The sequence below is a fragment of the Besnoitia besnoiti genome, chromosome I, assembly GCF_002563875.1.
Source record: "Besnoitia besnoiti strain Bb-Ger1 chromosome I, whole genome shotgun sequence".
NCBI classification, from domain to species: Eukaryota; Apicomplexa; class Conoidasida; order Eucoccidiorida; family Sarcocystidae; genus Besnoitia; species Besnoitia besnoiti.
Window position 1 is genome coordinate 1,423,715 of NC_042356.1, and position 26,399 is coordinate 1,450,113.

A 26,399-nucleotide genomic window follows, 5' to 3' on the forward strand; every position below is an offset into this window, starting at 1 on the left:
AAAACTGGCGAAAAACAGCTGGGAGGAAAGGGGGTCATTGTTCGCTGTCGTCTTGACAAGTCAGCTGTGCGGGTGGGCAGACATTCTTCCACGTTTTCTCAATTTCGCTGCTAACGTAGGGCCCTGCAAACTGGCGCATTCCATCACGACTAGGACCTCTGCTACGGCGCGGAGGAACACCACGAGAGGGCTGATTCATTTGCTTCAGTTCTGCGCGGCAGCTCGCCCCTCGGCGCGAGGTCGTTACGTCCGCATCCGCGGCGCCTGGCGGGTCATCCAGCTACACGAGGTCCGCTAAAAAAAAAATCGAGCGTCCGCGGCTCTGGTGCCGAGTTCTTCGTCACACAGCCCGCTCCTGAACAAGATCTGCACGGCTTTCTCGACCCTAGAGTCTGTGTCTTTTCTTGTGAATCTCCGACACATCGCCACGCGCCATAAGGTGCCTTAGGGTCCATCTGCCTCGCGCACGACCGCTCGCTCGTTTTCTTCCGTAGCCGTCAATCATCAGCATCCGTCTTTCTCGTGTTCTTGAGAACCATCCAAACTCGCTACCAGCCTACACCCGTCGCTCACAGATGGGCAGACAAGAGGTTTGCGACTTGCTTGCTAAGTGGCAGTGCTCCGCGTCCGCCGTCGAGTGAGCGAATAGTGCACTGCGTCTTGCGTCGGCATGAGGCCGACTTCTTCCCGGGATTCCGCATCTCTTTCTGTTCGGCGCCGTCTCTTCTGGGGCTGATCACACCGTTATTCGCCGTCGAATCTCAACAACTTTCGGGGACTTCCGGAGTCGCCAGCGCGCTCGCGGCCGACCCCCTGTTTGCGTCCTGCATCGCAGCGCCGGCTTCACGTAGCCCCTCGAGAACGGTGAACACAGCAGCAGCCCCTAAAGAAAGCGAGCCTCCTGGCTTTTCCTCTCCTCTGGGCTGCCGCGGAGGGACTATACACCGACGGCGTCCGGTGAATCTGCAGCTCACATCTTCCCTAAGAACTGGCTCCCCGCGGCGGCGAGGCCGTTCGACCTGCGTCTCATCGCTTTTTTCTTCACAGTGCACCCGGCAGGTCGCTGCCTTTTGAGGCGCATCTCAGGACTCTCGCGGTTTCTGTTTTACGCGCCGGCTTCCCTGAGGCACGCCGTGCGCCTTCCGCCACCCTTCGCGTTTGGTGCCGCTCTGCATCTGGAAATCGCGGGCGAGCGTGAGGCCTCGCGCCGGTTGCGTCCGCTCATGGTTCCTCTGTGTGTTGCCGCGCCAGTCGGTTCGATCTGTTTGCCTCGAGGCCGTGGCTGCGCGCCGCCTCGCGGCAGGCTGCGCGTCTCTGCGTGTCTGGAGATGCGGCGGAGGGTCTGGGCGGCGTGTCGAGACCGTTCGCCTCCCGCGTGTGTGAGGCGCTCGCCCGGTTCGCTGCAATCTCCATGGCGCTTCACTACGCGGCCAAGCTTGACAACTCAGGCCCTGCGCCTTTCGGCGCCGTCGACTCCTCCTGCGTCGTGCGTAACGCCTCCCGCGCTGCAGAAGACCGCCGCGCCGGCGACCGCCGCTCCAACGTGGGCACGGAGAACTCGCTGCCTGCCTCGGGTCCCAGCGCATCGTCAGCCGTCTGCGGCGCCACCGACGCGGAGGCGCCCGGCGACGCGGCGCGAGCCGGGGATAGAAGACGGAAGCCTCGTGCGTCTCCTCAGGCCAAAGGAAGAAGAGGCGGCGAAGGCGGAGGAAGCGATCGAGGAGAGGGCGCGGACGACGCTGGAGGCAGGAGTCGAGGGCGTCCGGTGAATCTCGCGCCTTTTTCCTGCGCAGAAGGGAAGGGCGCGAGAGAGGCTGCGAGTGAGACGCACCTCTCAGATAGCGCAGACCCCGAGGCGCGCCTGAAGCGGATTATCGAGGCAGACTCCGGAAGAGACTGCAACGCAGACTACCCCATTCCCAAGTGGCTCAGCGACCAAGGCGTCACGAGCCCGTTTGTCTACTTCCGCTCCTTCAAGTCGTCGCTGGGCATCATCAACTATGACATCAGCGGCCCTCCCAGCCAGCCTCTCGTGAGTCCGACCTCACTCGCGCCGTTCAAGCTGCCACTCCGCATACCGAAAATCGCATGCCAGACGCCTTGACCGCAACACTCGCAGGCAGCTGCAGGTCTGCCGCTCTGGCGACACCCCTATTCTCGTATACGTAGATATATATGTGAGAAAAAGTATATATGTATATATGATTATATAGAGCTGCTCGCGGCTGCGCGGTGAGATTGGAAGTTGGAGACCGCTGGAGCGATGCGGAGGAGCTGGTGAGGGGGACACAATGCGGTTTCGGTGCTGCCTGAACTGCCTTGCAGGTTGTCACGTTCCATGGCCTGAATGGAACGCAGCTGTCGTTCTTCGATTTGCAAAGCGTCCTCGCACGCTTCGGATACCGGACGCTGATCTTCGGTGAGAGCGAAAATCAACTCACTGCTGGCATCAGCGCATGCAGAGGCGCGTGTATCCATCTGGCATCCTTTATGCATATCTGTATCTCTTTATCTATATAGAGATATATATATATATATATGCTGCGATCAGAGTTTCGCTGGCGCAGCTTAAACGCTTCAAATTCAGCGCTTGCGATGTGGCACAGCAGCCGTCGGCGTCCAGCGGTCGCCAGTAGAGGAGTTATCGCACGCACACCTACAACCATGTATGTTTCGCTGGCTTGCTCGCGGACTTTCGCGCGTCGGTGCCTCATCCCGTCGCTTCGAATTGTCCGCCCCCTGTTCTACTGGCTTTGCTTTCTGCCGTTCCTCAAGACAAGAGACCGAAGTTCCTGTCTCCAAGCGACTCCTGTTTAACGGAAAAGTGGAGTCGCACATGCGCCTCTCTGTGCTCGTTGTTGCAGACCTGTACGGCCACGGCCTCTCCGCGACGCCGCGCTACAGTTTTTTTCTCAAGCGCTACGGCCTCAAGTTTTTCGTGAAGCAAACCGACGAGCTCCTTGAGCATCTGGGTCTGCAGAACGAGCGCATCTCCGTCGTCGGCTTCTCAATGGGTAGGGCCTGTCGCTCGCAGCCGCTGCACTCCGCAGTCGAGGCGGCCGGGGCGCAGCGTGGGCGGGCGGCCTTGTGCCACATAATGTTTGAGGTGTTCTGTCCATTCTCCGCGTCCTGTTCCTCCCGGCCTAGCCCCTCTGCTCAACTTCTGTGTAGGCAATTTTTTTCTATCCCTTTTGAGCGGCGAGCTGCTGCCAGCGCCAGTGCGCTTTAGTTTCCTGAGTAGACCTCAGCCCGCTGGCAAGTCGACGTCGGTTGTCTGTACGCGTCTGCTTCTGAATCTCTCTGTGCCTCGCTGCCTCAGCCTGCTTTTCATGCACATGCAGACGCATAGCAACGCGTATGCACACTGACGACTACCCCTGCGAGATCAGCGAGTTTTCTTGTCGGCGCGGCGTTGGAAGCGGCCTCTTTTCAAAGCGTGTGCCGCTCTATTGGTAGACGGCGTGTCGCCTTCGCCTCACGGACGCGTGCTCGCTGCACCTCGTTTCTTTCATGTGCTTTTTCCCTCTTTTCCGCTCGTTTTCTCCACTCGCGCGGCGCGCGTGTTGCTCGTGTTTCGGGTTTGCGGATCTTCAGGCTGCGTAATTGCGGCAGCGTACGCACTGCACCGAATCGATTTCGTGGATCACATCTGCCTCGTGGCGCCGGCGGGGATGCTTCCGAAGAAACCTCTCCCCGTCAAAGTGCTGCAGCGCTGCGGGTGGTGTGTGTCGCCCTGCTGCTGCCTCGTCCCCACGTGCGTCTGCCGCTGCTGCTTCAGCAAGAAGAACTTCGTTCAGGTATGCCACTGAAGACGGAAACAGCGCAGGGGGCACCTGCGCGACCCCCAGTGGGTGACCGACTGCTGGGACGGTGGGCGCGAACTCAAGGAAGCAGGCCCGTTACACTCTTCCAGAGAGGTCTTTTCCGCCTCCACTTTGCGAGTTCTGCTGGCTGGGACGCGCGCCGGGGGGGGCAGTAAACAATCGGGAGGAAAAGGGGGAGAGCCTGGCGGGTCGGCGGGGTATCGCGAAGGTTTGTGGGAGGAGGACGGAGAACTAAAGCCGCGTATGTCGCGCGCCCGTGTGTGCGGTCTGCGCGAAGTTGTGTCGAATCTGAGTCCGCGCAAAGGATTCGTATGTATAACTTCTCCGCGTGTGCCGTGAAAACAGCGATACGAGGAGGAGGAGCACGAGGAGCGCCGGCGGTCGGCGTGCCCGTCGCGTCAGTCGTCGGTTTCGGAGCCGAAGGCGGAGTTGAAGAAGAAGGGTTTTTCGTTGCGATGGAAGCGCAGCTCCAAGCGAGAGTCAGACGTCTCCCCGCGCAACGGCAGCTCCGCTCACACGGAAGCCGAGCCCGACGAGCTGTCGGCCTCGCAGTGTCAGACCGCCGCCGCAGGGGCAGCCGCGTCCGCTATCTCGTCGGCGGTGTCCTCCGCGGCCTCGGCGGTCGCTGCGGGCGCCGCTGCGGGCGCCGCGGGAGACGGGAAAATGCCCCAGGGCGAGAAGGGCGCTTCCAGGCGAGGCGAGACCGCAGAGCGCAAGAAGGCTGACGGCGAGGAGGTCGACGCCGCCTCTTCTAACAGTCCCCCTGGAGCCGGCGAGTTACTTTGGCGCAGACTCATGTGGCAGTTGTACGTGAAGAAGGGGGTCGTTGCGACTTTCGTCGGATGTGTCACACATATCCCCCTCTGGGATGCAAAAGCCATCTACGCGAAGGTCAGTCCCGCGCCGGGCAGCGAGTCTACAACAGCAGAAAGCTATCCTTGCGACCGCAGACGCAGCAGACACGCGAAAAAAGTTGGCAAATGCTCCAAGCGAGGCGCCCACGAAACCCTAAACCCTAAACCCTCCAGAGGGTAGTAGTATACAAATACGCTCGCAAAAGGAACATGCTGCAAGTCTCGTGTTGTTCGAGACGGAGCTCAAGACGTGTGGAGTTCTCTCGGCTAGGCACGGTGTGTATTCTCTCCAAAGATGCCTCTCCTTCTGACGCTGAGCGCCACAGTTCCGCCGCGCCGTGGCGCTTCCATTGTGAATCTGTGGGCTCATCGGGGTTCCCTTCTTTTTTTGGGTTGCAGACGTGGTTGCTGTGTGTCTGTCGCGTTCGCTCCGCTGCAGGTGGGGGAGACTGGCCGTCCGGTGCTGTTCCTCTGGGGCCAGGAGGACACAGTCGCGCCGATTTCGTGTTCGCACGCATTGCGGGCGTTGATTCCGAATTCGCATTTGATTGCGTTCCCGGGTTGTCCCCACTTGGTGCTGGCGGACCGGGCGCAGGCGAGCATTGCTTGCATCATGGCCTTCCTCGACTTCCCCGCGACCTGCGACATGCGCACCTGGCGCTACGCCCTGCCCTTTGACGCGGAAGGCACGTACCTGCCCCCGGCGGAGCGAGCGCCGCCAGGCACGTCGGCCTGCGCGTATCTGCGCGACCTCCACTACACGCCGCGCTACACGATTCGCCTCGGCGGCGACGCGCGTCACGGGATGTGCCTCCGCCGCAGGCCGTCCAGTGCGCCCGCGGCAGACGCGCAGCCGCAGGCGCCGCCTTCGCGCGCCGCGACCGCAGAGCCCGAGCGCATGCGCGAGCGAATCTGCGGGCGCAGACTCGGCGGCGTCTCCACCGGTCCTGCGGCAGTCGGACGAGCCGACGAGGCTCCTGAGCACGAAAGGGAAGAGAGCGAAGACGACGACGACGACGGCGAGCACGCGGCGGCGCTGCCGGTGGAAAACGTCAACGGCAGTCTCTGGAGAGACGCGCACACCGAGGGCAGCGACGCGTCTGCCTCCGAGCAAGAAGACGCCGACAGGGCGGCTTCGGCGCCACATGAGGAGACGCGTGAGTGAAGAAATCGAAGGAGCAGAAGAGGGCACAGAGAGGAGAAAGGGAGAGACATTGTCAGGGGTCACTCTGTCGTTGCGCGGCCAGCGCAGCATCGCAGTTTTTCACTCTCTAGCATCGCTGTGTGTGCCTGCGCAGGCCCGCCGCGACCGCGGAAGAAATCGGAGACAGTGCGCCTGCCGCGTGACGGATTTCGCTCTCGCAGTTCCTCGATGGCGGCGGCGGCCGCGGCGGCCTCGCCACTTCTCTCTTTTGACTCGAGTTCGGCTCAAGAGATTCTTTTACGCGGACAAGACCACGCGAGCTTGCCGTCGCTGCCTGGGATCAAGGCACACGAACGCGTCGATCTCGAGTGAGCAGGCGGCTCTTCGCCGGGCTCCGCGGTCCCGCCTTCGCTCCCGCAGCGCCTTCCGCAGTCTCCGTCACCGGAGACAGAGCCCGACGCCCGGAGGAGACACCGGAGACACCCCACACAACCTGTCTCCAGAGCCGCAGAGGGGACAGAACGGTCGGCCTGCAGCGCACAGCGTCCCTCCTCTGCAGTCCGGTTCGACAGTGCCGCAGTGTTCGTGCCCTGCAACTCAAGGGCTGCCATGAAAAAACACGCGAGTGTGGGAGACACATTCTTGTCCTCGTCGCACTTGTCAGCGAGCAGCACTTCTAAAACAGAGGGACGGCCCCCTGCGGCTTGAGGAGGAGGGAAGAGGGATCGCCCCTGCCGAAAGAGGGAGAGCCGAGGCTAGCACATCTTGCACCAGGGACTGACTGCTGCGCGGCTCCTCTCGCTCGCGCGAGGGATGCCCAGAACGGAGACGAAGCGCCGCTCGGCCGCTAGGGCGCTCGCTTGTCACATGCCACACGCGTATATGCTTCTTATGTGCATGCGTCTACAGATAGATGCGCGTGTAGATTTGTACTCGGGGGCCACAGGTGCCCGTTTCTCGGCAGGGAAGGTGGTCCGCAGAGATCAGCAACGGCAGTCTTTGCCTGGCCTCGCCAGGGTCCTCCGGTATGCAGTCGACTGGCTGTTTCCGTTTTCTCCCAGCGTGCAGTAGTGTGCTGCGCAGACGCGGTCACGCCACGAGGCGTGCCGTTTCGATCGTGATTTGTTCAAGAGAGTCCACGGCTCCACAGCGCCTCGTTTTATGAGTTGCCGAGGCGCGCGCGGATTTTTCTGCAGCGCCGTGGCACCCCGGCGTCGAAATGTGCATGCCAGCCAGCTGTGTTCGCGGCCTAAGACGTCTTTCAGGGGGTGCTGTTGAACCCGGTCCATGGCAGACACACTTCTGGCTTGCTTTTTTCGTTTTCCACAGTGCAGCGCCCCCGGTGAAGTCCTTCGCGCGGGCCGCGCGCCTGCTGGGGGGCACGGAGAGGCTGCCGTCAGTGGGAGAAAGGGAACGTTTCGATGTCGTGCGTGTTGGAAAGGGATGCTGCGCCCCTGGCTTCTAGGATACTGCGTGTGCCGCGCTGTGACGAGACGAAGAAACACGATAGGGATTGCAGGGACGACGCGCCTCGAGGGGGGTCCTGCGGCCGCGGACTCCTCTACCGGCGATGAGGAGCGGCAAAACCCGAAAAAACAACGGAGCCTCAAAGAGAGGAACTGTAGACAAATCTACAGCCGCCACGTCCCACACATATCATTTTCAGGGGCTTTGTCTGCTGCGCCGGACACATCTGTATTTGGGCGCATGCGTCTGTGGGCTACAGCGCGGGGGGCTCTTTGCAGTCACACTTTCGCCTGTTTGGGCTCTGCTGAGAAAAACAGCAACGGCCATGCGAAGCAGAGAGACGACGGCCCAGAGACACCAGTGAAGCACGGCATCTCTCGAGCCAAGCCAGTGACGGCTATCCGAAGTGCGTCCTGCATGAATAAGTAGAAATACATACCTCTGAGACGTTTGAATATACGCGCCCCCATGTGGGTATTAGTTTTATTTGCGTGACTGGAGCTTTCTTGTCTACTGTCATTGACTTTTTTGGGAGGGAGGATGAACCTCAGGGTCACAGAGACAGCGACAAAAGATCGCCACGGTGACGTGCTGGTCCGCAGCGCAGCCTCGGATATGAATATATATACATGTATGTGCAGACAAACGTATGGATGCAAGTATGCAGCATGCTCATCTGCGTTGTGTTTGTTTTTCTTCGTATGCGGATATTCATCCACTGGACACCGCCAGCGCCCAGAGGGCGGGCTACCCAAACGACTGACCCACTGTGGCGGATGCTGCATGCGTTTCACAGGTTATGTGCAGTGTTATGACTGACCAGACTGCCAGGTTTGTCCCGCTGATTACATTCGACTTTAAGGCTCGGTGCTCTCAGCCGAGGATTTTTTTCAACTCAACGCTTCTACAGCTGGCACCCTTTGCGCACTGTCGCCGGCGCCCACTTTATGTGGGCGCCTGTGACCGGGGCAGCAGCCTCCTCTCCTGTGGCTGAATTCAGTGGCGAGGCCAGGCCCTCTGGGCCCTGCCGGGTGGAGAAGCTTTTCCCCTTGTATGGGAACCGCCAAGTGTCTCTTTTGGGGTGTGGCAACGCCATCCTCGCGGTTTCGCGATATCGCAACGTGTCGGACCGCGATATTTTAGAGCACGAATGGCTCGGGGACGGAGCTCTCTCTTTTTTTGGTTCTCTTTCTCCCGCATTACTTACAACTTCGTTCAGATGAAGTCTAGGTGGATGACGGCATCACTTGGCGACGCTCAACGCCCCCCGACAAACACTTCAGAGTGCCGCTCCCACGCAGCGCGACGCTACGGAGGGCTACCGAACAGCCAAAAGTGAGAGCGCAGAGCATACGTAGGACAGATTTGAGTTGGCGCGACTTGACAACATGACAGATTGCGACACACGCTTCTTTGTCGTCGACGCAACCTACGCCAAGCGGCGTTCGCTATCAGGCAAAACACCGGAGGCATACGGGCGGCTGCACGCTGGCCGTATGCCTCCACGAAGTTCCTCAAGCACTTCACGCCACGAAAACACCTGAAGCTCTACAGTGGCTCACAAGACGCCGCCTCCCGGAAGAAAGACCTGAGAAGACTACACCCGGAGTCCCAGCACAATCTATGCCTGAGGCCGCTTGACAAACGAAAAGATCCCGTCTCCGCGTGGAGCGGCACATTGACGGAAAGAAACGGAAACCAACACACACTCTAAAGAGCGCGAGACATAGATACCCCAACAATGAACTGAACACGCGTGCGTGCGACATTGACAAGACCCTGCTGACGCCGTGATGTGCAGCGAAAAACCCATTATGTGCCACACAGATCACAACTCCCTTCGGACTCGAAGGCCCTTTCGAATGAGCGCAGAACTGCTCACAGCTGCCGCTAGGCAGCCGTAGCGTTGGTAGGAAAACCTCTTGAAAACACAAACAAAGCTGAACATGGAAAAGCCTATACAGTCTCCTGTGGCTCACACCCTTCCTTGATGGACCCCCAACGCGCAGCAGCCCAAACGCAGGCGCCACACTGAGAGCCAGCACAGCTTGGACACTCTCTACGCAGACGGCCCACGACGCCGAGAACCATATCGACCCAGCATCACGCGACAAGAACAGGACCCCTGGGACGTCAGGGCGCCTCACAGTAGCATCGCAGACAACGGCGAACATCGATTCGGAACAAACTCGCGACGCATGGCAAGCCTGCACGGCCAGAGGAGCGTGACTTGCCGCATGCGGGTAAACCTCACCACTCTGGAACAGCCTCTGCCAAGCCAGCCTCCTCCCCAGACAGCGTAGGGTGAGGAGGCGTGAGACAGCTCTGGCAAAAACAGCGGTAGGATGAGGCGTGGACGCGGCCGACTCGAACAACAGCACCGAGAACTCAAAAGAAGGCAGTTTCGTCGGGGCTAACCGGAGTCAGATAAGCTATGACTATCAGCGTACAACGGAGTCGAACAGACAGACAACGTCCTCTCGGCCACTGCCACCGAGTCGCGCCACGTACGCGCGGCACGAGACCACCTCCGGTGGACATCGAGGCACGCATCGACGTTCTGGCAGCGTGGGAACACAGACGAGAGACTTTTGCGTCCCTCTTCGGCGCCGGCTCGACGAAGGCCCACTGGGACGTGCAGACACATCACTCCGCCGCCTGGTAGAAACGGCCTTTCCCGGTGCTCAGGATAGGCCACGTCGCCTGACGCAGTGCCTCGTCCACGAGACAGAAGCGAGAAAGAAGGAGGGCTAGGGCTTATCCGCCCAACTGTCCGCGACGGCGCCCTCGGCAACGCAGGGGACGAACCGGAGATACTTGTTGCCGGCCGCTTCCATAGTTGCAATCAGAATTCGCAGTCCCTGAGAACACAAAGCACACAGCGAGCGAGCGAAGCCACTTCTATCCGGAAACGCGGCGTGGACTTCACTCAGCCTGCAATCTGAGACTGCAAGACTGCGCTCGAGGCCACCTGCCCTACGCACACCGAAGGGAGAGTTCCCGCTCCCTCGATCTTCTGCTGTCGCTGAACCCGTTCCTCGCGCCTTGCGCTGGACGGGGAGCTCGCCGACGCCGATATTTCTGTGTGAGTTCTCTCTCTATGTGAAAGGGCGCTCTGCACAACTCCCTCTGTTCGCTCAGACCCCATTTCGCACACCTCTTCCGCTTTGTCCTCCGGGACTTCGGCGATAATCTCGTCGTGGACGCACATGACCAGCCGGCCCCCGAGGGGGGCTAGCTTGCTTTGAAGGCGCACGAGACTTTCTTTGGTGATATCCGCCGAGGTGCCCTGCGTACACGGAGGAGCGCAGCGCGTGGTGTGTGGAGCACGGCACGATCGAGCGTGAATGCTTTTTGAACTGATTGGCGTCCCTGAAATCTAGACCTCCTTGCGCCACTGAATCAGCCGTTCAAAGATTCAAAACGCGCTCACGCTGCGCGCTAGAGGGCTGCAGGGCACCGTTTCACGCAGAGCTTCAGACCTCCCTCCTTCAGCAGCATCACACGCAGTGATGGTTCGCTCAGCCTGCGACTCCGAGCTGCAGCTTTTACTTTTGTAAACACTATCCTCCGTGGTCGCTCCTTCCGGTCGCCACCGCTTGGGACTCTAAAAGAATACGTTTCTTCTCTAGTCTTGCATAGCTGTGATGTTAAGGAGAATAGGACATGGGGCCTCGGCGAGCACCGCGTTGATGCTTCTCACACGCCTGACTCTCCCGAACCGCGCACAGCCAGGCCACCGAGGTGGACTCTACGGCAAGGCACGTTTTGGATCCGTAACTTACTTGAACTGGGTAGTTCAGGGACTTTGTAAAGGCGAAGTAGTCGAACAGAGCTCTTCGGCCTGCTCGCGTCCGTGTCTCGCGCGGTTGCTCGGCCTGAAATACACGGAGTCGGCGCGACGCGCGACCTCGATTCACTGAACGTCGCAGCCTGCGTCGCGCAGCCTTGGAGCAAGTCCAACACGGCCCTATGGCGCCTTCTACCGTCTAGGGTTACCTGCCCCAAGCCGGAAGTGCAGCGTCGTGAGCGAGTCACTTTGGGCTTGTCTGGCAGGCTCAAGAAGACTGCGTTTCCTGCCCGAAAGAAAGTCGGACTTCTGGAGGCCGCCGATGAGGAGGCATCTTACCTTTTGTCGCTGATGCCACCGTGTGATCCCGGGGTAGCTGCTGAAGTACTTGGCGTGGAAATCGCGGGCCTGCTGCGTTGTCATCTGCACGCCGTACGCAGTGTGCGCGTAGCCTTTGAATCTATCGGCGCTCATCCCGTAGATGAGACCGAAGTTAACCGCCTTGGCCAGTTGTCTGTCGGCCTTTGACAACGCCGAAGGAGGTTTATTCAAAATCAAAGACGCGGTCAACTTGTGCAGATCCTCGCCCTGCAAAGAGGCAAACGCAGGCAATCCCAGTGTAGGCACACACGACAGACACCAGTTCTATCGCCGGTTAGCCGCAGTCCACGGCCTCGGGAGGAGCCTCCAGAGCCTGGATCGAGTGCAGCTGGCATGCCGTTTGGCCTTTTGGCCTCCGAGAATCGTTAAGCTCCAGGGCTCAAAACAACAGTCGAGTTTGAAAGGACGGGACGACTCCCTAGCCTGTGCTGAAAGCGGCACATGACCGCTCCCTGGGAGTCGTCCGTTGCTCCTGCCTCCGTGTTAGCCCGGACAAAGACGTGTGTCGCAAAAATGCACACGCAGGAGGGCGAATCCTCGTTTCAATCTGATGAGCTGTATGCCGTTTGCTACATCCATGCATATTATGTGATAATCAGGATACATGGTCGAGCACTTCACTATCCCGATAAGCTTTCTTGATTGGAGACTGGAAACCGTTTTCGTTACTGAGTTCGGTGTAACAACTCATGTGCGTGCGCACCTTTCTATAGGCCTCAATCATTCGCTCGTCGCACGCAAGGTCTGCGGCGATTCGAAGCTCGATCTGAGAGAAGTCGGCGATGATGAACTTCCCTGGGCGCCCGGCGACCGTTTTTGAAGGCACGAAGCACGCGCGAAACCGCCGCTCTCGAGGAATCTGCTGCAGATTCGGTGAATCGCAACTAAAACGGCCGCTGCCAGCGCCGCATTGGTGAAGGCTGCAGTGGATCTTCCCTGACACAAAACAGGCAGATCTCCAGAACGTGTCAGGCCTCAATGCGCCGCGCCTCCATTCTGTCATACGCTTGCCACCCCATAAATCAACAGGCACGTGTGCCTATCCAACTCCCGAAAGCCTGCGCCAGGGAAACCCCAAACCCAGTTTTCAAGAGTGAGCATTGGCTTCAGAAGGCCGCTCGCGCAGCCTGTGCGTACGCCGCTTCTCGCCTGACGATTACAAGGTACACGGAATGAGGAGACATCGACTAACACTACGGAGGTACCAAGTCCGTAGTGACTGGAAGCGTGTAACAACGGATGAAGCCGCAGGGGATCTGAACCTGGAACTGGTGTTCACCTGTGACAGGGTTGATGTGCTGCGGCAACTTGTCAACGAAGGTCGTGATGGCTTTGGCTGCTTTTCGGTAGTCACGCAATGCCTGGACTGCAGGGTAGTGCGTCAGGCGCGCCAGCGTGCCGTCGCTTGTGTCTTTCAAAAGGCCGTCGTCCTCGAAGCCTCCTCCTCCCTCGGGGCCTACGACCCCCTGCCCGGGGTACCCCGGACGCCGAGGGCCTCGCCCGCGAGGCGACGAGGGACTGTCAGGCGGCGGCGCCGGGATGCCCAAGGCACGCAGCGCGTCAAGCATCTGTGCAACGTGCGCACCGCAGCAATGAACAGCGCGTGGATTTTTGCAAAGCAGAGAGGAAGGGCTAGCACTCCACCGCGCATCCGGTGAGAATACTGAACGGAGGCACCACTCCTCCCCTCTACCCTCGTTGCGTGAAATCGAAAAGACAGTCAGCGAATGATGGTTCAGGCATGCATGCGACAGCGTCAGCTCGAGCACTGTGCAGAGCTGTGAACCCTGCGGGAAGTCAAGAAAACACGGCTCTGAGCTGCTCAGGGCGGGAACGAATCGGATCGACCCGACGCTCGGAGCCTACTTGTTTCTGCGAGTTGAACTTCACAGTGTTCTCATCCACGTGGAGCTCCGCAGCAAGACGCTTCTTCGCCTTCACTTCTTCTTCACGCAGATGCGCCTCGAGGTCCTTCCACTGCGCGTGGTCGATTTGCATGCCGTTCAGCTCCATCGCCACGACTGAGAGCACAGGAAGGTGAACATACACTTAGATCCGCACATGCATGGACGGTCTGGAAATAGACACAAAGACCGCCGAAAATGCGCTTGGTGCCGCTGCCTACTTTAAATTTTGCTGCCCGACTGTCTCACGTTAAGAGCAGGCAGTGCACACGCGGAGCTGCCACCTCGAGGCAAATTGGCACGCGGTCTCCCGCGCCGAAGCCCTCCGGCCGTGCAAGCGCCCTCGACCACCACCATCAGACGTATTTAGTAGAAATTGGCTGTTATGGGGAGCATGAAAGAGAGGGGTTGCCTTGTGGGTTTCGTTAAGCGGCACGCATGCAAAGCGGCGCGTCCACGTCGTCTCTCCGGGCTCCCACCACAGAGGGACCCCGACTGCAAATGAACCTCATCCGTGGAGCCCCCTACCCTCTACAGCACACGAAGTCGTCTTTCTGGAGGGCACAGCGGTCTCCGTGTTTCGGGCGGCTTCCCACCGAGAGGCCTTTGGCCGCCGACGACGCCTTCTTCGCTCCTTGAGACCTCCGCGGCATGCCCAGGTTAGATCGAACCTCTTTATCCCAGCGCCCGCGCGCTCCCCGCACCGATGCTTTCTTCCACTCACCTGGTCGCAGGCAACGCATCTCGACGTCCATGACTTCTTGCAGGCCGTGGGCTTCGAGCTTTTGTTGCAGACGCTGCTGGAGCGGCAACATGACAGCCGCGTCCCTGAGAGTCAGCATAGACCAGAGACGCACGAAACATCCATCGCTCACCAAACCGTTCGGTTAGAAGTTTCCGGTCTGCTCCAGGGAGGCGCTCCGCAACCGCGGGCAGAGTTCAGCAACCGGCAACTCGGCGAAAATGCGAGACGCAGTTCGCAAAAGCGTGCACGCATTTGAATGCACACGCAAACCACTCCACTGTCGGATCTAGCGCACCCTGACAACGGTGAAGCCCGCAGGCGTGCGCTGCGGAAGCCGTACCTGGCAGCGTACAGAAGCTGCTCCTGAGAGAGACGCTTTGAGCTCCAGTCGCTCGCCTGCATGCGCTTGTCCATGAGAACTCCGAGGAAGCGCTCCACGACTTGCAGGAGCTTGTAGCCAGTTCCAAAAACGCCCGCCTCCACGACCTTGGCGGCGATCAAAGTGTCGAAGAGAGGCCCTTCGACGAAGACGCCGCCGTCTCTCTGCAGCTCGCCTATCTCCGGCGGCCGATCGCCCAAGACCGCTGCGTCTATCAGACGCATCGAGGAGTCTCTCCTCTCTTGTGCGCCCGTTTTTGACGAACTCTGCATGTTGCCGACTGCGCCTGCCTCGCTGATCTCGGCGCCCGCGCTCCGCCCTGGACCCACGTCTCCCGCCGCGGGAGACCTGCTGCTGGCTTTCTCGAGCGAGCCTCGCTCTTGGGTCCGAGCCGGCGCAGTCGGCTCGCGGCGGTCCTGAGACTGCGCGAGACCTGTGGCGGCGAGGAAGCCCAGGTCGAATTTGCCGTTGTGGAAAACCTTCCGAATGCGTGGAGAGGCCAGCAGCAGGCGCACCGCACGAAGCGAAGGCGAGTCGATCGGCAGCGAAAAGAGATCGAAGAGCAAGGTCGGGAAATCTGGCATAGCGAGCTGCAGAAGCCTGAAGAAGCCAACCGCGGCACACTCAGCACCCAAACCTGTGTGCGAGCTTGGCAGAGCCTGAGTGACTCTTCACACGCAAAGGTCACACCGGGGCCGCACGCAGAGTATCGCAAGATCGACATCCGCAGCCACGCGGGGAACGGCCGGTTCCACTGACCACCGACACGCCGCGACACTAGTTGGCTCAGACGTAGCAACTCTCCTCTCTTTTAAACAGGTAGACACAGACACTCCAAACCGCACAGCTTTCGAAGTTCAGTCGAAGAACTCCCATTTGGCCCTGGCATTCTTTCGCGGCTGTGTTCTGCCACGCGCTTTGCTCAGAACGCCACTCGCGGCCGAGGAACCCCATGAAATGACGCGAAGCACACTGTATGAGGTTCTCCATATCAAAAGGTGACGGAGTCGCTGCGAAGCCTGAACAAACCTAGTCGAGTCCACCTGAAATCACCCGAGATATGTCTTGCCAGAGGCGAAACCCAGGAGACGCAGCAGCGTAAAACGCAGCGGGATTCGTTCCCCGCCTGCCAGAAATCCCTGCGGAGAAAGCGGGGGGGACGTACCTCAGGCGGGCGCTGTAAGGGTCAAGCCCTGTGGTCTCGACGTCTACGCCCATGGAGAAACACACAGAGTTTGTTTCAGTCTTCTCTCCTGCTGCGACACCGCACCCTGGTCCCGAACTGGTCGCCGTGGCTGGCGCGTTCCTTCCCACCTTTCCAGCGCCTCCATCTCTTCCTTTTGCTTGCGTCTCCGGCGTCGCGTTTTGGGTCGAGGAGCGAGGCTGGACTGCGGCGCGCTTCCTGGCATACATCGCGTCGTCCGGATGAAGTTTCTCCAGAATTCGGTAGAGGTAAGGCGCGAGCTGGCGCATTTTGCACTCTGAGTCCACCAAAATAAAATCTGACCGAATATAATCCGTCGGGGGCTCGATAGGCTGCGCGACCTGGAGCTGGCAGGTGGCGTCGTGCTCATGCCTTTCGGCGGCGTCGCCTTCGGCACGGGCGTCAGAGTCCGCTTCTTTGCCCCCTTCCTCAGTTTCTCCCTGGTCTTCGCAGTACGGAACAGGGCCTAGCACATCTTGCAATGGAACGAGCTTGACCACTGGAGGCTCCACGTCCTCTTCATCTGCCTCTCGAACTTGCCCCAGGAGGACGCTCGTGGCATCGGAGTACTCATGATACGGGACTCCCACGCCCTGCCCAGCAGAGGGCGTCACCGCTCCTTCCGTCGAGTCTCTCTTCTGCTCCGCGCCGGGCCTGCCGCTCACCGCGTCCTGTCCACTGGTGTCCCCGTCGCCCTCTTTCCCAGCCTCCCGATCTGCAGCCTTGCCTGTGCCTTTGGCCTTTCCACGCTGCGAGTTTCTCTCCTGGTCCCTTTTCTTCTGCTTCTTCTCAAAGTCCGCCACGATCGCTGCGGCGATGCGCTTCATTGCGGGGTGCCGCTCGACGACGCGACGAAGGTCTTCGTACACGGCGGTCTTTGTCCTATTGGGGCCGCTCATCTTGATCGGCTCTGTTAGCGGCAAGGCATGGGCGAGCTCGCGCAGCAGGGGCATAGGGGAATCCGAGGAAAACGAGACAGAGACTGGCTGGGAACGCCCGGCGCCAGCCGCCACGGCCGGCGCAGTCGTCGCCTCGGCGCGCGAGGCGGAAGAGGCGTCGTGCCTCGACTGTCCCGCGTCGTCACCAGAAGCGGCTAATGCTCGAGGCGACGCAGAATCGCCTTGCATCGCGGCACCAGCGTCGAGCGCGGCAGTAGAGGGGGGCAGCTCAGCTTCCACTCCGCCCGCGGACAGCGAAGAGGCTCTCGCCTTCCTCGGCGGGCGGCGCGGCGCGGGAGGCTGCGGAGACGGAGCCGACGCCGGCGCGGCGTGTAGCACGTGTGCAGGCGGCGATCCTGCAATCGAAGACGACGAAGGCACAATGCCGCCGGTGGTCGATGGAGAATTCTGCAACAAGCCCGAGCTCGGCTTGGCTGCCCCAGGCGCATGCGCTGGAGGCGCGGCCTGGAACGCCGCACGCACACCTGCCCTCTGGGCGAACGAAGATCCTCCTGAAAAGCCGCCGTTCCTGTACAGCACGCGAGCAACACTAACGGAATAATCTGGAAAGCTCAGGCGCGTGTTGTCCATCCCAACACTAAAACCTAAACCCTTCGCCCGTAGAAGGGCGTGTGCCCAGCATTCGCTTCCTGAATGCACTCAGGTCCATGAAAGGCCACGAGGAGACAAGTCGTCTTTTCTTCCGGGCGCATGCGATAGAGGCACGAAATCCGCAGCGGAGAACGCTTGCGAACTTCCAACAAAGTGCAGGCTTGCGGCCGCCGCCGTGGCATTTGAAGGAATCGAGTGCCCGAACAGCGTATGCGTTTCGGCTTGGGTTCCACTGCACTTCCTCGTCGCTGACGGCTACGGAGGAGTCCGCACGCGCTTGCAGCCTGGGGCGTCGTCGCCCTGGTTCGCCACATACTCTTTAGCCGCCGAATTGCCGCAGAGCCTCATCGCGTCTGTTTCTTGCATCGGGTGAAACATGCGGAAACCGCGTTGAACGCGAAAACGCTAGACATAAGACTGGAGGTGACGGCATAAGTTTTTCATTAGTGTCTTTAGAATGTAAAGAAAAGATATTTTTGTCGGAGAAGATAAAACGCAGAATACCCTACGCTGCTGAGAGAGGTATGGGCCGCAGACCGCCACTCACCGAAGGCCTGACGGAGAAAGAGCGCCGCCCAAGTCAGGACCCGTCTCTTGCTCCAGTTCGGAGTCTCGCCGCCTCTGCAGCCGATCAAAGGCGTGCGCCATAATCGGCTGCTGGCTGTCGTGCCGGAGCTGCCTCAATGAGGCGTCTTCAGTGGGTCCAGGGCTGGGCTCTCCAGATGCATACTGGTATGGCGGGACGGGTTCAGGTGTTGATCTCTTTCGCCGCGACCCAGCTTCGCTTCCAGAAGAGCCACGAGAAAGGCGGCGCGCCGTCTCCTCATCTGCGGCCAAGAACGACGGAGAAAGTTCCTGGAAGAATCACAGGGGCACACAGGGCCGCAGCAGTTCAGAACCAGGCACCGCGAAGGAAACTGAATTCCACTCGAACAGATGCTGCTGCTGGCACCGCCTGCTTCGCTGTCAAAAGCCGCCTGCATACGTGCCGCGACCAGCAGCGTGAAAGGTGGAGTATATGCGGGCTCTCAAGGCAAATTCTGTCACGTTGGAAGCACCTCCGCGAACAGCGGCAGCACCTGTCAGGACCGCCAGCGGGATGGTTCGCGGGGCATATCTATGCGAGATCGTACCCTAATCGTGAGACTGTTTTTGTTGAACACATACGGCACGCTGCCAAGTTCGCCGGAAAATCGGTTCTTCCTGAGTTCCAAGAAGTTCTCGGTTTGCGACGCATCTCCAGGGTGAGGAGCCGCGGACGCCTCCACGGGCGTCATGCTCCCTCTGCGTGCGCCAGTTCGAGAAGACACCGAGGCGGCCTGAGCGCTCGCGCTCCGCCGCCGCCGCTGGAGAATCACCACGTTGTCGGCTTCCTGGGTGGATTTAACCGAGCCGAAAACGCTGGAAATGCCCAGCGGCGTGCCGTCATCCTGCCATCAAAGCGAAAGGTATCGGAGGCAAACGCGTTAGTACGCCACGGAGACATCGTCCAAGAGGAGTGTGCCGCGTCATCCCCCTCGCGCTGCCGGCTCCCGCTGGCAAGCACTGCGGGTCATACACACCTTCTCGAGTCTCCTATAGGCTCCAACCCTGACATTCGCGAAGGGCAGCCGCACAAGGCGGGAACGCCCTGGACAGCTTTGCTAGAGCAGAAGCGCATGCTTCCACCAGATGGGCGGAAGTTGGCAGCGAAAGCCTCTGCAGAAGCCAACGTCACGTGGTCCGCAGCAGTGCGCCAAGTCAAGATGCCGCACGAGACAGCTGCGACGCCGCACTGCTTCTTCTTGCGCGCGCGTCGCAAACTCAGTCCATACCTCCTTTCTAGGATGGACGACAATGGAGATGTGGACGTTCTTCGTCGTGGCAAATCGCCGGAACTTTTCAATCGCCGAGTTCTGCATATCCCAAACTTCGTGGCCTCGACCCTGCCCGCTCAGCATGAACTGAAGGTTGTCCAGGATGACGTGACCCACATCGAGCACGTAGCAAGCGTAGTCCATGGCGTCAATGACCTGAGAGGGACAGAACTCGCGCGGCAGTAGCGCCCTGAAGAAGTCGGAGTGCTGGACTGGCAGCCCAATGCGTGCTGGACAGGGTGTCCGCGTCGACCGCGCTGCTCGCGCGGCGACACACTGACCACTCGCTCCTCTTCGAGGGAGACGTGAGAATAGAGGCAGCGCAGCTTTAGGGTTTAGGGTTTAGGGTTCCGGGCCCATGAACAGCTAGAGCGTTCGCAATAAGAGATCGGACGAGGGGTGCACCGCGAGTTCACTCGTCGCAGAGGTTGAAAAGGTGCTTCGCGTTTGGGAAATGCCGCGACCCCACTACGCCTGCGTGCGCAGCGTTCGTTAGCGACCTGAAGCACCTGTGGTCTGACAGCAGCTTTGGGCCACTAAATGGCGTGGGCAGCCACGCCCCCGCCCTTCATTCTCCTCGAAAAAAATTCTGGGCTTTTTGTCGCTTACCTCGTCTACATGGGTCGATCCGTGGAACTTGAGGAAATACAGGGGGAGCGCGGCAAACTTGTCCGCAAAGAAATCGAATCGGGCTCTGTCTCCATCCAGTTCGCCGCCGCTGAATTGGCGAAGCATCGTCTTCAGCAGTCTGTAGACGTCCATTCGAGACGCATTCAAAAGCATTCATGTGTCACAGTGAGTGTGTGTGGACAGACGAGCAATCAGCTCCAATTTCCTGGTACCATCAGTTAACCCTTAGACTCTTTCGGTCTAATCTAAGTACGCAGTGCGGTAACTAGATACAAGGAACTTCACAAGCGCGGGAATTTCTCCCGGCTGCAGGCGCGACCTGGTGCATGTCTCGCTGCTGTAGAATTCATTTGTGGCGCCTCTACAGCCGGATGCGGGTGCAAATAGAGTTTACAGATTTTTCCAGCGGACGGGCATGGGCTTGAACGTACGAACACTGCTGTCGTCGCTTCTTCTACTGCCGAATGAGACAGAGTCTGCTACGGGTCGTCCTGTGGCGTTTAGCTTCAGGGTTTGTCAGGTCCAAAATCCGGCTCCAGTACTCCGCAGCGTCCCGGTTCCGTGCCTGCGCAGTAGTCTCGTTCCAAGCTGTCCTCGGTAAGGCAGCTTCTCACCTGACGTTGTTGACCTCAAAGGATCCCCAGAGAGTCGGTACTCCTTGCAAGCAGAAGTCGATCGACAGCTGCGAGAGAATCGTCGTCTTCCCCATGCCAGTCCCGCCGGTCCACACAGAAAGCTCGCCGCGACGGAAGCCACCTGATGGAAGCGAACGAAGCGCCCGCGCGAATGCTCGGCAAATGATACAGGAAGTTGCGCCAGCCGCACTGCCTTCGGAGTCCAGTGACCACCAGGGACGCAGAGCGCCCGCAGAAGCTCCTGGGAGCTCCGCCTGAACATGATTCGGTGGGCAGTGGACTCATGGACTCACGCTGATGAGGGCAAGCACTCAGGAAGACGATCCTTCGTGTCCCATGAAGGACTTCCCGTTTGCTGCGGCTGCGGCTGAGGCGACTGGTGCAGACAAAATCGCTGAATCCCCTCGCCAGAGTTTCTTCGAGTAGCCCCTGCCGGACATGCGGTAGCACCTGAACCAGTCACCTTACCTAGCAATCTTGTGAAGGCTGGGAGGGTGACGCTCGGGATGCCTCTGACACGCCCTGCGAAAATGGCACAGAGTACGTTGATGCGGTGTGCGCCAGAGACACGCAGTGCACCCTCGCCATAGAACTTCGTCGTGTTCCCTCGCGACACGCAATCATGGCTATAAAGCTTCAGCATGAAGATAAAATTGCCAATCAGCCATGTTTCGTTAGCAAATGCACCACTTCCGCACCCTCCATGCCGCCCCGTGATACCCTTTCATGTAGATACTCTCAGCCCTCAGGGACGTGTGACAAGTTCGCAACGGCTGCTCTACGGGGTAGCTTCTGAAACTGGACTTTACCGGGACGGCAGCTGGAGCGGAGCGGGCTTGTCTGTACCGTGAGTTTCTGCGTCCTCTCGCGTCACGCCGGACACCTTGAGTTGCTCCCGTACCTGGATTCATGATCTCGTCAAAAACACTATTTCTCAGGTCGCGGAACGTAAGGATCTGCGAGTGAGGAATCGGCGCGGCGCTGTCGATGAACAGTCGCAAATCGAAGCCGCGGAGCAACGCCTCGTTCGCGTCCTTGGGCACACCTCCACGTAGGTCAGGTCCTCCCGCAAGCTGCTGAAGGCGATCTGTCGCCGCCTCGCCGCTGCAGCCTTGGCCTGTGACCCGCGGCTGCTCAGCCTCTCCAACACGCTTGCTCCCGTCCGCATCGTCGTGCTGAACCTCGTCTCCCCCCTTCTTCTTTTTCTTTTCGCTCTTCTTCTCCCTCGGCGTCTCCGTCAGGTGCCCGGCTGCCGAAGCAGACGCAGCGGCCTGGACGAGGGAGTCGAAGACGACCGAGCCGCGCACCAAGTAGCAACGCCCAATGCCCAGCTTGGAAGCAAAGAGCTCAGCTCCTTCGCGACCTGCAGCATCCTCATCCATCCACTGAGTGGAAACGAACAAGGAAACAAACAGAGCTCGCCACGCCCCCACAGCTACCTGAACACACGGGAACTCGCCAGAGTGCCTAAGCAGCTGCGTGTTGTCACAAGTATCTCCAAGCACAGGCTGCGCGAATGCGGTGTGAACAGCGAGCCGAAACAGGGCTCGACAGACAGGACGCCTGAGGTTACGCCGCGCGCGGAGTTCCATACTCTGAGAGCTCTGCTGGTGAAGGAGAATGAGCCCTGTCACAGGTCCTGATGAATTCGCTGCGCCGCATGCACCGACGGATACGGTTGAATGAGCCGTGTCTGTCATAAAGCCTAAGTGTGCGACACGGCTAAAACGGATCTAATATTCTGCAGCCTTTCGCCGCTACTCACCAAAATGATATTCTTGAACCGCTCAAAAAACGGCAGAACTTGGACTGGTAAGGAGTGGGCACCCATGGGCACGGAGACAGCCGGCAGCCCAGTCTGCTGGTAGACACTCATGGCGTCGAATTCGCCCTCCGTGACGACGACCGTGTCGGCCTCCGCCGGCACAATGCCCGCGCCAAAGAGGCCCCACTGTCCCCCCGCAGGAAGCAAGCGCATGCAACTTTTCTCTGTGATGCTGCGCACTTTGACGCGCACGACGGGTACCGTTGGAGCGGGGGCACATTTGGTCTTCTCTGCATCCGACCCGCCGGACTCTCCCGAGGCGCCACTGCCTTCGGCATCAAAAGCCCCGGAGGCGACCCGCCGCGCCCGCAGCAAGCGCGTCTTCGCTGCGACTGGAGATCCACACGCCGGTTGACTGTCGAAGGCCGCAGCGACCTCCGCGTCTGGGAGCTGCTGAGAGCTCGCGGCATCGTCAGACGCAGCGTGCCAAGGAAATGTCACGCAGTCATGACTCTCCCACCTGCGGGAGCGGACGGCACACGGCACAGAACAGAACAACAGACAGCCCAACCCGTCAGCATCGGACTCGTTCCTGCTCCTTGAAACGAAGGCACAGCGGAGCAGGCAGTGCCACACCCATGCATTTTTTTCGCACGTTGGGTCACGGTGCACTGCGAAAAAAAGGCCGAAGACAGGGGTCGAGCAGATTTAGAAACGCAGTGCTACGAGTGATGACGAGAAAACGAGAAGAAGACCGAGGAACCCGAGCGACAGCTTGCCGTTCCTGGGAATCCCTCTCAGCCGCAGAGCGCCGGAGGGAAAACTGGATCATCGCAGTTACAGCCAGCCGCAGCTGCGGCATCCCGCCTGTTTCGTGGCCTCTTGGAAGACAATTTCTGCTTGCATGTCCATGTTCCATGTCGGCCGCAACGAAATAAGTAGCCGCGAGCCTTAGGTCTCGTCTTCTCTCTTCGTGGTGCTCTATCTCGTTACGCGCTGCGATAGCGTCTGCCGCGTGGGAACTCACTTGGGCAGCGGTCCGTTTGCGCCAGCATCGACAGCCGGAGGAAAATAAAAACTCCCACAACCCACTCCATACGCGCGCAGCTGCAAGGCGCCAATTCAACAAGACAACAAAGTCAGTTATGGGTATACCATGTATACCCGGCGCGGGCGAATACCATGTCCTTAACGCGCATCGGAGCAGGCACAGAGCATCCATTCAAAAACTGACCTCGCAGACAGAAGAACAGAGGCAGCTGATTTGTGCGCGGTATCCCTGAACCAACCTACTGCTTCTGAATTGTCTATCAAGGTCCCGTCCTCCCCGTGGAGCCCGTCAGCGTCCTCTAGGTGACTAGTCCAGTTGACTTGCAGAACGAGGCTGAAAGAGATTGAGTCACACATCCCGCAGAGGGGAGTGACCGGAGAGAGACTGCTGTGGTTTGAGGGGGGCACGGAGAGCTGAATGATGGAAACTAACCGTATCGAGTGTGATGCCTCGTTTCTCAGTAAGGTACTGGAGGACGCGCCGGCCGCAGCCTGCTCTCTCGTCGGCAGTCGCTGTTGCCTCCCGCCGCGCAGATTCCCCCTGATCAATCGCCTTTTTCAACCGCGTCTTCTTCTTGTCCTTTGCTGACTTGGAGTTGCCTTCGTTCTCTCGCCTGGCGGCCTCCGCAGCCTCCGCGAGCTGCTCTGCGAACGCCTCGAACCGCGGCACGTACCGGTCGCCTCCGTCCGGCTGCGCATTTCTTGCAGCGGGGGCAAGAGCCCCCTGCAAGGACCCCCCGCCTCCCAGCGGGCCTGCGAATCCCCCGGGCGCCCGGCCGCCGCTCGCAAAGGCGACTCCCCCCGCGAATCCGGGGGATCCCGCTTGAGTCGGTACCCCGGGGCCGGGGAGCCCGTCGAGGGGTAGAGCGCCCCAGGGACCGGGGGCGTACGCGACCCCGGGGGGACTGTCTCCGGCCGCGTGCAGTGCCGCGAGGACATCCTGCGGATTCAAGTCGCCTAGCTTCGTCTTCAGGTCGAAAAACGAACCCTTCCAGCCGCACCGGTGGCAGTAGCAGTTCCCGCTGTTCTTGAAGACCTCGAGTTTGAAGAGGTTGTCCCGCCGGTGCTTGTGGTCCGGGCAGTTTGGGCAGAACTTGAGCGTAAACTTATTTGGATGCTCCACGTACTCGAGGCGCTTGCGAACCAGGTAGGCACTCAGGGACGCCGCGTTGTGGAGAGTAGAGTACGCAGAAACAAAAGTGGACGGCAGCGAAGCAGGTGTCGCGGAGAGACAAGACGCAGAGTGTGAAGAGGACCCCGGCGCGAGAGCAACTTCCGCCGGCAGTGGAGAACGAAAACAGAGCACAGATCCGCACGAAGAAAACCGGGAAGAAAGAGGCGGAGTTGGCTCCAGGCAGGGGCGCGAGCAGTCAAGCGCTGTCGTGCCGGTTGACAATATACGAGAAGAGGAACCAGGGAGACGGCCTGCGAGGGGGAACCGAGCTGCCGCGTAGGCGTCGCGACCCACAGCACTGTCAGATTTCGCTCGCCGAGAGCTGCACTGGGCGCGGGAAGAAAGAGCAAGAGAAGAGGAGCGACGCAGCGAGACGGGTGAAGACAGCGTAGAGCAAGACTTGTCAGGAGATACACAGCCTGGCGAGAGGCTCTGGACACTGAGGAAGAAAGGCTGAGACGCAGTGGAGCGGAGAGTTGATGGAGGAAACGGCGCTGACCTTTCCAGCAGACCCACACATACACCGGCCGGTGTCTGTCCTCGGTGTGCAGCGAAGGACCGCGCTCTGCAACTGCGGCTGCGGTTCTGTCTCAAAGGGTTCTTTGTCCAAGAGACCGAGAGATCATTTCGTTGAGAGGAAAGGCGCGTTGAAGAGGTGAAGCTGCAGACTGGGGCAAGGGAAGGCCTCTGAGAAGGGACAAAAATAATCTTTGCGTCCGGCGAGCCAAAATTCGTGATCTTGAAGCGTCGTCCAGGAGGAGACTCAGCATGCGGCAGAAGGCCAGGAGAAGAGTTACTGACACAGGAAAGATTTCGCGTTGGCGCGCTAGCCGGTACTGTCGGTGCGGTGAAGCCCGCAGACGAACAAGGGGGCGGGCGGGGCGGGGGGCGCCGCGGCACGCATGAATCAGGGAGAGTCAGAGCTGCTGAGTCGCAGAGAGGAAAGTGTAAAGGGAGACTGAACGAAAAGAGTGACGCGGCAAGATTACAAATCCCCTCCAGGCAGAAAAAACAAAGAAAGCGGAGCGCTACCCGCCTCCCGCGACGCCCGGCATGCGGAGGAGGCCGACGCTGTTCGCCATCGTCGCATAGACACCTGACATTGTCATTGGCGTCCGATGCGCCGCGCCTTTCTTCGCGCACCCGCCTCATTTTTCTGGCACAGATTTACCTGTAGCTGGTGCATCTAACCATGGTTGTACCGTGTGCAACTTCACAAATCCGCATGTAGCGCACACGGCGTGTGTCTAGCACATCAGGCAGCTACACTTTACATCATGGATGCCACTGCACGCGTGCGCAGGCATCTATCCGTATGAGGTGCTGGAGAGCACCTGTAGTTGAAAAACCGAGACGAACGAATACGGTGTGTGAGTGGGAATGGCGGGCTAAAGGGTCCCGATGCTCCTGGGCGAACGCAAAAGGAAAAACAGCATGTCCGCGGCAGGGATTCTTGATGAGGATGCGACATGTATACACGTGCGAGATGGCTCTCCAAGCTTTAGAGGCTGGAATGTTGTCCAGATGTCAGGGAAAAGAAGATCTAAACGGCAAGAACAAGAAGGCATCCACGCCGAAGAAGCGAAACCGGAATGACGCGAAAAGCGGACGGCATGCAGTTTCCGTGGAGACCTGCCACTCCCAGGACCACTATTTCAGCCGAAACGCTTATTCCTTATGTAGCAACGCACCTAACCCTTCTATTTTGGCGTAAGAAACGAAGACGGGAAGGGGAGAGCAAGAAATGCACACCGCCACGAAAGAAGTGGGGTTTGTGTCTTGCTGCCTGCGCAAAGTGGGTGCTCGACGGATGCCAGTCGATGCAAGCAAGCCCTTGAGTCAGTGTGGAGACACTACACAGACCGCAGCGAACAAAAATAAAAATGCGTCTTCTACGACTCTCCTCCAGCTTTCCTTTTTTGCAAAAGTAGAACAAACTCTACTCACTGCTTTGAGGTCCCTATTCTCTTCTATTTCGCCAGCGCGCTTCCAAGACACTTGGCATGAACCTGCACGCGACCCGTCCCCTACTCGAGCTGACCTCACT

The 26,399-nt window shown here is 59.6% G+C and overlaps 2 protein-coding genes across 2 annotated transcripts; one reads left to right on the plus strand and one right to left on the minus strand.

The window, feature by feature from the left end:
* Nucleotides 1-1,411: 1,411 nt before the first annotated feature.
* BESB_002110 (uncharacterized protein) lies at nt 1,412-6,194 on the plus strand (the record flags this gene model as incomplete). The annotated part of the gene is made up of 7 exons (XM_029358966.1): nt 1,412-2,032; nt 2,326-2,419; nt 2,865-3,014; nt 3,595-3,797; nt 4,170-4,715; nt 5,118-5,835; nt 5,977-6,194. 7 exons carry the CDS (start codon nt 1,412-1,414, stop codon nt 6,192-6,194), a joined length of 2,550 nt encoding a protein of 849 aa, XP_029221879.1.
* Nucleotides 6,195-10,039: 3,845 nt separating this feature from the next.
* BESB_002120 (putative helicase) lies at nt 10,040-25,546 on the minus strand (the record flags this gene model as incomplete). Its single annotated transcript, XM_029358967.1, has 21 exons — nt 10,040-10,150; nt 10,447-10,578; nt 11,075-11,167; nt 11,419-11,667; nt 12,164-12,396; nt 12,740-13,028; nt 13,327-13,481; nt 14,089-14,192; nt 14,450-15,088; nt 15,654-17,159; nt 17,790-18,097; nt 18,376-18,672; nt 19,057-19,254; nt 19,708-19,846; nt 20,343-20,484; nt 20,832-20,885; nt 21,265-21,748; nt 22,129-22,648; nt 23,156-23,235; nt 23,612-24,791; nt 25,524-25,546. 21 exons carry the CDS (start codon nt 25,544-25,546, stop codon nt 10,040-10,042), a joined length of 6,936 nt encoding a protein of 2,311 aa, XP_029221880.1.
* Between the last annotated feature and the right edge of the window lie 853 nt (nt 25,547-26,399).